The following is an 8,166-nucleotide window of genomic DNA, read 5'->3' on the forward strand; positions in this document are numbered from 1 at the left end:
CGAGCAGCCAAAACCGCTGCTGCCTTAAATGAGAAAGATGTGAAGACTATAAAGATCACTGACTTGATTAACTTAGTAAAGCAGTGCATTTCTTCCGAATGGCAGAGAGCATGGAGCAGTTTGTAACGGGGTTTTCCTCGGTGTACTCGAGCGCCAGCTATTCTTTAAGGGAGAATAGCAAACCTACCCTGGCAGCTACTAGCCGGAGACAGGGTTCCCTTGTGTCTAGGGTGTTAGCGACGCACAATGATAGGCAGAATCAACGTTTACAACTTTTATTTGTCGATTCGAAAAAGGGGAACACAACTAGCACTATTACAAAATTCAGTGACTCGAAATCGGTGAGATTTACAGGGCAAAAACTAACGGAATAACAATGGATCCGATCTCAACGGTATACGGGGGTTAACGGAGTTGTTCGCCAGCCAGAACCTGAGACGTACACTTGACGGACAGATATTGGACTTCAGCCAGGTTAGGGGATAAAAGACAGCACAGAAATACGACGGCTCACCTTCAGGCTCGTTCGGCACTCCCCGGGCGTCCGCACCAGCAGAATGCCTCCCTAACCGTAAAGGTGAACACCGGAACGGGGTAAAAAGACAGGAACTGGGGAAAGGGTGCGCCACCCCAAAGTGTCCTCGGTACCCCCCGGGCGTCCGCACCAGCAGGGTACTTTAACGACAGTAGGGGTGAACTAGATGAGACGGGAAATTTCGGGAAAGGGTGAGCCACCCCAAAGTGTCCTCGGTACCCCCCAGGCGTCCGCACCAGCAGGGTACTTTAACGACAGTAGGGGTGAACTAGATAAGACGGGAAATTTCGGGAAAGGGTGAGCCACCCCAAAGTGTCCTCGGTACCCCCCGGGCGTCCGCACCAGCAGGGTACTTTAACGACAGTAGGGGCGGAACTCAGACTCGGGTATGAGAGACGGAAAACTGAAGTTCCAATATTAAAAAAAAATATAACGGCGTGTCGTCTTACCTTTGGCTTGGCCACTTGCACTCGCGAATTTCAAAATCACCCAATATGGTGCACACTAATTACAGAGAGAGAAAAAAAAACTAAAAATTTATATTCTGAACGGTGAAACCCAAAACTCAAAAGAAATCTTCTAATAAAATTCAACGGCGGAAGGTAAGGCGATTAATGAAACAGAAAATCAAGCGTAAGTCGAATCTAAGTGAAAAATCGTAAGTGAAGTGGCCTGCGGGGGAACATCTGATTTTATACCCACAGGGGGGGTGCGGAAATCAGATGTGCCCGACAGTCGAAATTCGGTAATTTTGCGTCGATGAAAACGTCTTAATTTCGACTTATCTGTGCTAGCGAACAAAAAACCTCGGTTATCTTCCAATTCAGGATGTTTTATACGGTGCGACATCGTTTTTAGGAAATAAAAACGGAATAAAAACGGTACGGTATGTTTACAATTCCGAACGATGTCGAAATCCTGAATTGGAAATTCGAAAAGATTTTTCGGAAATTAATTCGAAACAAAATTATTTAAAAATGAAAACTAAAATAATTATTCTAAAATGAGGGAATAGGTTGGAAAACCCATTTTCTCATTACATCCCCTCGGCTCCGGTTGAAAAATTGAATCCACGATGAAATAGGGGATTAAATTTTTCACGGTGAAATCTACTAAGTCCGGTTAACGGTTTGACTATTCACGGCAAGACGATTGAGATCGGATTTACAATAAACAAGTTCACCTAATCTACTCCAGGTGGCGTATACTCGGCGAATGCTATCCTGGTTGCTCCCACTCTATGGTCCGCGTTGACGTATGTCCGCCGGTGGTTCTGTCGAAGTTCGGTGTTCTATCAGCTAATCTCCAAAGTCCAATTGTCAAATTTCGCCGGGTGGTTCCAAATTTCGATTTCCATTTCCATCGGTGAAAGAAATGCCGGAAAATAGTGGAAACAGTGCAGGACGGAATCTTCAAAGTGAGTACCATTTCGATTTGTCATTCGTTGTGTTATTTCTGAACCATTTTAGGGTGGACTTCGCAAAGCCGGCTCCGGGCACATGTCATGGGGGTTAACAGTTACCAATATCGTCCAACCAGGGTAGTTTGGAATACTGGACAGCGTCGTTGGCTCCCCCCTGTGACGGTGGTGCGATTCTCCGATGGTGTTGGAGTCAGCAGGAGTTGTAGGTTGCACGAAAAGGAGAGAAAAGCATTTAGTATACTGATATCCTGGAGCAGAGGGATAACAGGGTGTACGGTGGAATTTCGGAAGAAACGGTAAGTACGGTCGGTAATTTTAATAAGGAGATACAAATATACTGTTCTATTTCACTTACCGTTCAGGCCAGTTTGTAATATCGGTGTAAGCGTTGTCAGCCTTCTATTGCTATTTTCTATTCGGTTATTGTATTTAACAGTGCCACAGGGGTGAAGTAGAGACAGACAGGACGGGTGTATCTCACTTGTTATTATCGGACCCACAATTAATACAGAAAAATTGAATTAACTGTAACGGTTCTTGTTTTTCCATTGAATTAACGGAATTTTCTGTTGTAGGTGTGTGGGATACCACTTACCCACTGGATGACAGTCAGACGGTCTTGTTTGGTGGCAATAAAGCTGCACAGAACAAACAAAAACTCTACGGAACAGAATCTTCCAACACTGGCAGACCAGGTTAGATCTATCGGTTATGGTGGAATCGCGGAAATCTAGGTATGTACATTCTGGCAGTTAATAAGGAGATACAAGTATAAGGCTCTATTTCACTCACCTGGGCACTTATTCAGTGAAAGCAGCGGTAGTACCCCATTATTAACCTATTTTCGGTGATGAATATTTTTAACGGTAATAGAGGAGTGAAATAGAGACGGACAGAACGGATGTATCTCATTTATTATCGGTGATCAGTACAATATAACGGTACGGTTTATTTTGATTACGGTCATTAACGGGACTTCTTGTCGTAGGTTTTGGCCACATAGTAGCACCTCGGACAGGCCTGGGTCGTCTTCTTGGACGTCTTCCGGGGGAGCGGTTCCTTCTTCTGAACTGGAGCGGTCTTCCGGGGAAGCGGTTCCTTCTTCGGAACTGGAGCGGTACGAAGCTTCTTGTTTCCTGGACCGGTAGGAGACGGTGTTGGATCTTTCTTCTTCGCACCTCCACATGGACAATCCCGGGAGAGGGTGCCCAACAGACCACAGCGGCTGCAGAACAGGGTGGGGGTTCTGCTACAGGTGGCTCTGGTGTGTTCCCCCTGGCCGCACCTCCAACACAAACCCGGGCGGAGCTCTACGTATACCTGGGGGCCCATAGTCCCAACGGTTCTGGTGTTTGGGGGTAGGTACTCGTCTTTGTCGGTTTGTTGCTCTTGTGTTTGTGTTCCCTTCCGTATCCTTGCTTTCGTCTCCAGGTACCTTTTACTGACTCCGGTTTTTCCCCAGGATTCAACGGTGCTGGATGGGACCTTCTCCCTGGGCGGTGTTGTCCCTGGTAGTCTCGCCGGTCCGAGCGCTGGGGACGGTGTTGTGGAGCAACCGGCGGCGATATTCGGCGTCGGGCGGAGGAATGCCTTCGCTGCTCCCAACGGTAAGGGGACCGGTCTGGGTGGATCTTCGGGTATATCCACCTCTTCGGGGTCCACAAATCCCAGCTCCTTATCGAGGCGTTCCAGGATCTCCACCTCCATGTGGTCGTCAGCCATGGTGGTGTCGGATGGAGGACAAGTCGTGGCCTCAACGGTCGGTTCCTTCTAGAAAAAGACAGGTGAGTGAGGTACTATTTCTGCATGATCGTTAGTGTATATTTATTTTTTTTTTCTGACTTCTCTCTATCCTAAGACAGAGAGACGGAGTACCTCTTGTCTTGTCAGTTTCTGGCGGCACCCAGATTCGGCGGACGGAGCCGGACGGGAATCTAAAGTGGTGTCGGGCTCGCGGACCGCCCCTGCCTCCCGGCAGGAGCGCCCTCACTTTCCGCTTTAGGCTCCGGGTCCATTCTGGGGGTTGCGGTGCGGTACTTAATCGGTGTGCCAGGTCCGGTGGCAGGCGGACGATCCACGGACCATCGGACGGTGGTGCTGGGGTTGTCTCCAGGTCCACCACGGTGGACAGATGGACGGCCGGCCACTCCCACTGGTCGGCGGAGCGGCGGAGGGACGGCTCGTCCATCAACAGCCCTTCGATGAACCAGACCACGGACGGGTGCAGAAGGGGCCAACTCCCTCTGGCGTTCTTCGCCTGGGGAGGAGGCCCAGTGCTCCGTAGCCTGTCCGTCGGTTTGGCAGGGCCGGCCCGTGGCCACGTCCATGGCCACGATCCCTAAGGCCCATAGATCCACCGCGGTGTTGTACGGTTCCCGGCGGTGTTGTTCCGGGCTCCAGTACACTGGAGTGCCAGCCAACTCTGTCAGGAGTGGTCGGCACGGTGTAATTTGCTCGGCCACTCCGAAGTCAGCTAGCATGAACCGAGCCCCCCGTCTTAGCACGTTACCGGGTTTCAGATCGCGGTGGACCACGCCGTGCCGATGGCATTCGGCGAGGCCCACGGCGATCTGGCGGGCCACCCGGAAGAAGGATGAGGGGCCCCTCCTCGGACCCTTGCGGGCGAGGAAGGTCCCCAAATCCTCCTCACATAACGGCAAGACCAGGTATAAGTGAGGGGGCTCCACCAACGTCTCGATGAGCGGTAGTATGTTGCAGTGGTCAAAGAGGCCCATGAATTCTGCCTCCCTGGCGGCTAGGGGATCCAGGTGGACCTCTTTGATGGCACGGCGTTGGCCGTCCTGACCACGTTCCCTGGCACTGAAAACGCGGCCAAAGCCGCCTTCCCCCAAAATGGCCTCTACGCAGTACTTCTCCATCCTGCAACGGTAATCAGTATTAGTTCAAATATTCGGAGAGAACACGGTTCTGGCTGGTCCGGATGCCGCATCTTCGTTAAGAAAAAAAACTTTATTATTATATTTTTTTTCTCTAGGGGCCGGACAACTTGTGATGTACTGACGGACGGACGGTACGGATTCACAACCCGGCATGGGGCCACGGACTGCACACTTGGAGTAGGACGGAGTACGGGGAAAATGGTACCTGTCGAGGGAAGGAAAGGTAAAACGGTTATTTGACTAGTTTACCAAGTGGAGGTGCTGTGAATCGGTGGAGCATCTCGGGCATGCTCGAAGAGCAAGCTCTTCGCTCGTCAGCATCCGACGTGGCCACGGGGTATCTTCCCTACCCTCGATGCAGTCACAAGCCTCCAGTGTGTCCCACAGGCCACAACGGTCACAGCTTCGAGTCGACGGTCCCCTAGTCAGCCAGGTCGGTCCGGGGAGGCCACAACGCCAGCACGCCCCGGATACGGTTGTCTGCAAATCGGACATCTGAAACTGATTTTAAGTTCAGCACGGTCAACACCCACCGACGGCCGGAGGGCTCTGGCGGACGAAACGGGGAACCCCTCGAATGAGACCGGAACCAAATGGTGAGTTCGGTAAATTTTCTAAACGGTTATTTACGGTATACTCACTAACAATCTGATGGGTGAAACGGTTTTAAATCCTTTACATGAATATTGGTGATTTTCTTACCACTGTCATCTTTCAGGTCATAAACAACGGGTGAAATTACTTTCACAACGGTATACGGACCAGAGAACTTCGGAGCCAATTTGGCTGCAAAACTATCAACGGCAGACGACAGCGGATTAGCACGGCGCAGAACTCTATCACCGACATGGAAACGAACTTCTCTTCGACGGAGGTTGTAATGGTGCGCTTGCTGCTCAAATGCACGGTACAACCTGGTATTGACAAACTCATAGGCCTCCTGAAGATGACGGATTTGTTCTGTACGGTGAGTAAGATTTACTCTACTTTCTTCGGGGCTTCTGTTTGTCTCCTCGGTGTCTTCGTCTTGGGTGTTTGACGAGTAGATTGCCTTTGGAACTGCTAATTCCCTTCCATAGTTCAGGAATGCCGGTGTGAATCCTGTAGATTCTTGTTTTGCGGTGTTCAGGGCGAAAGTTAGTTCACCTAATTTCTCATCCCAAGTACGGTGATCGGCTTCACAGAACTGACCTATCATAGTCTTCAACGTACGATTGGATCGTTCTACGGCGTTGCACTGTGGTGTATACGGAGGGGTGAAACGGTGAGCAATGTTTAGCTCTCGGAGACTGTTTTTGAACAGTCTACTGTCATACTGTACCCCATTATCAGATATCACCAGTTTCGGACAGCCATATCGGAGTATAACTTGTTCATACAGGGCTGAATAAACGGTTTTGGCGGTGGCTTTCCGCAACGGACGGCATTCAACCCATTTCGTGAAACGGTCCTGCATCACCACTACGTAAGAATTTCCCTTCTTGGAACGGGGAAGTGGTCCGACCACATCTGTACAGACCTCTTGGAACGGTGCATCAGTCATTCTATGTGGTTGCATTTTTCCAGGCGTCTTCTGTTGTGGTACTTTGTACCTTTGACAGGATGGGCAGTTTCTTACGTATTTTGCGACATCTCTGAATATCCCTGGCCAGTAATAATTCCGGGCTAGCCGAGAGATGGTTTTGGAGATTCCCAGGTGACCAGCTAATACAGAATCGTGATTTTCTTTCAGGACCTCCAGTCGTTGTTCGGTGGGTACACAGAGCTTCCATGGTTGTCCGGATCCAACTTCAGTAAAGTCGGAAGAGTCCCAGAAGTGACGATACAGTTTCCCATCCTCAACGGCGTAGTCAGGGAAATCTTCTGGGTCTCTTTGTACCTCTTGGAGCTTTTTGTTGTACCAACTGCAGCGAACTTCGACGTCGGCCAGGCATACGGAATCTACAGACGGTAACGGGTTTCGGGACAGACTGTCGGCGACTTTGTTCAGGGCACCTTTCCGGTATTGGACTTCAAAGTCGAATTGCTGAAGGAAAACGGCCCATCGAGCAATTCTTCCGGACGGTGACTTGATGGAATTCAGCCATTTTAGACTCATGTGGTCGGAAATTACGGTGAAATGAAATCCTTCCAGGTATGGTCGCAGTTTCTCTATCGAGAAAACAATGGCGAGACATTCCTTTTCGGACACGGAGTAATTTCTTTCGGCGGTGTTCAAGGTACGGCTGACATAGGCGATCACCCTTTCCTCTCCATCAAGAACTTGGGTCAGGGCTCCTCCAAGGCCTACGTCACTGGCGTCTGTTTGCAGGACGAACGGTTGATTGAAATCCGCACAGGCCAGTATCGGTGATTCGGTCAGTTTTTGTTTCAGGAGGTCGAACGCTTTTTGTTGTTCCTCACCCCACTTCCAACGTGGTTTCTTCTTTAACAGGTGAGTTAACGGTGCAACGACATCGGAAAAGTTCTCTATAAAACGGCGGTACCAGCTAGCAACTCCCAGAAAACGGCGCAATTCACGGATGGTTTTCGGCGCTGGGAATGCTACGATAGAGGAAACTTTATGCGGGTCGGTACGGATTCCTTCGGAGGTAACGACATGTCCTAGGTATTTTAGGGATTTTCGCACAAAGTCACACTTTTCGAAGAGACGAAGATTGGCTTCTCTCAACCGCCGGAATACTTCTCTTAAGTTCTCCAGGTGTTCCTCGAAAGTTTCCCCCAGGACAACTATATCGTCCAGGTAAGCGAACGCCTCCGGTTCCATTTCTGGGCCAATAACGGTGTCTAAGAATCTCTGGAATGTGGCTGGACTAGCGTGAAGACCAAACGGCATGATGGTGAACTGGAACAATCCCCTTCCTGGAACTGTGCAGTAATCGGACGGCTCTCCTTTGCTAACGGTATCTGCCAATATCCTTGTTTCAGATCCAGTGTGGAGATGTATTTGGCCTTACGCAGTTTGTCCAGAATCCCAGAAATGTACGGCAACGGGTATGCATCTTTTACAGACACTTGGTTGACGGCACGGAAGTCGATGCAAAAACGGTATTTTCCGTCTTTCTTCCTGACCAATACTACTGGTGAACTCCACGGTGACTTGGAGGGTTCAATCACTCCCTCAGCCAGCATACGGTCTACTTCCTGATTGAAGATCTCCTGCATTTTCGGGTTTAGCGGTCGGTATCGTTGTTTGATCGGTTCGGTGCCCGGTTTCAGTTTGATCTTATGTTCAATCAGGTCAGTTGTACCATATAGGTCTTCAAACTTCTTTAATTCTTCTTTCAGAAATGCCTCCAGCTCCTGTT

General features: G+C 49.8%; 2 protein-coding genes across 4 annotated transcripts; one reads left to right on the top strand and one right to left on the bottom strand.

Moving 5' to 3' along the window:
* The first annotated feature begins 1,669 nt into the window (after nucleotides 1-1,669).
* On the top strand, nucleotides 1,670-5,781 carry LOC123322133. 3 transcript variants are annotated; one of them, XM_044909978.1, is made up of 4 exons: nucleotides 1,670-1,952; nucleotides 2,005-2,254; nucleotides 2,534-2,692; nucleotides 5,577-5,781. In XM_044909978.1, exons 1-3 carry the CDS (start codon nucleotides 1,910-1,912, stop codon nucleotides 2,562-2,564), a joined length of 324 nt encoding a protein of 107 aa, XP_044765913.1. In that variant the 5' UTR covers nucleotides 1,670-1,909; the 3' UTR covers nucleotides 2,565-2,692; nucleotides 5,577-5,781. The 3 variants fall into 3 exon arrangements, 2 of the variants coding, with proteins under 2 accessions (XP_044765913.1, XP_044765912.1); XM_044909977.1 differs by lacking the exons at nucleotides 2,534-2,692; nucleotides 5,577-5,781 and adding exons at nucleotides 2,947-3,316; nucleotides 3,421-3,563; XR_006539054.1 differs by lacking the exons at nucleotides 1,670-1,952; nucleotides 2,005-2,254; nucleotides 2,534-2,692 and adding an exon at nucleotides 4,870-5,454.
* LOC123322395 (serine/threonine-protein kinase PkaA-like) lies at nucleotides 3,893-4,837 on the bottom strand. Its single transcript, XM_044910341.1, has one exon. It carries the CDS (start codon nucleotides 4,835-4,837, stop codon nucleotides 3,893-3,895), a length of 945 nt encoding a protein of 314 aa, XP_044766276.1.
* Nucleotides 5,782-8,166: the final 2,385 nt, after the last annotated feature.

The sequence above is a fragment of the Coccinella septempunctata genome, chromosome X (genome assembly GCF_907165205.1).
Source record: "Coccinella septempunctata chromosome X, icCocSept1.1, whole genome shotgun sequence".
Lineage (NCBI taxonomy): Eukaryota > Metazoa > Arthropoda > Insecta > Coleoptera > Coccinellidae > Coccinella > Coccinella septempunctata.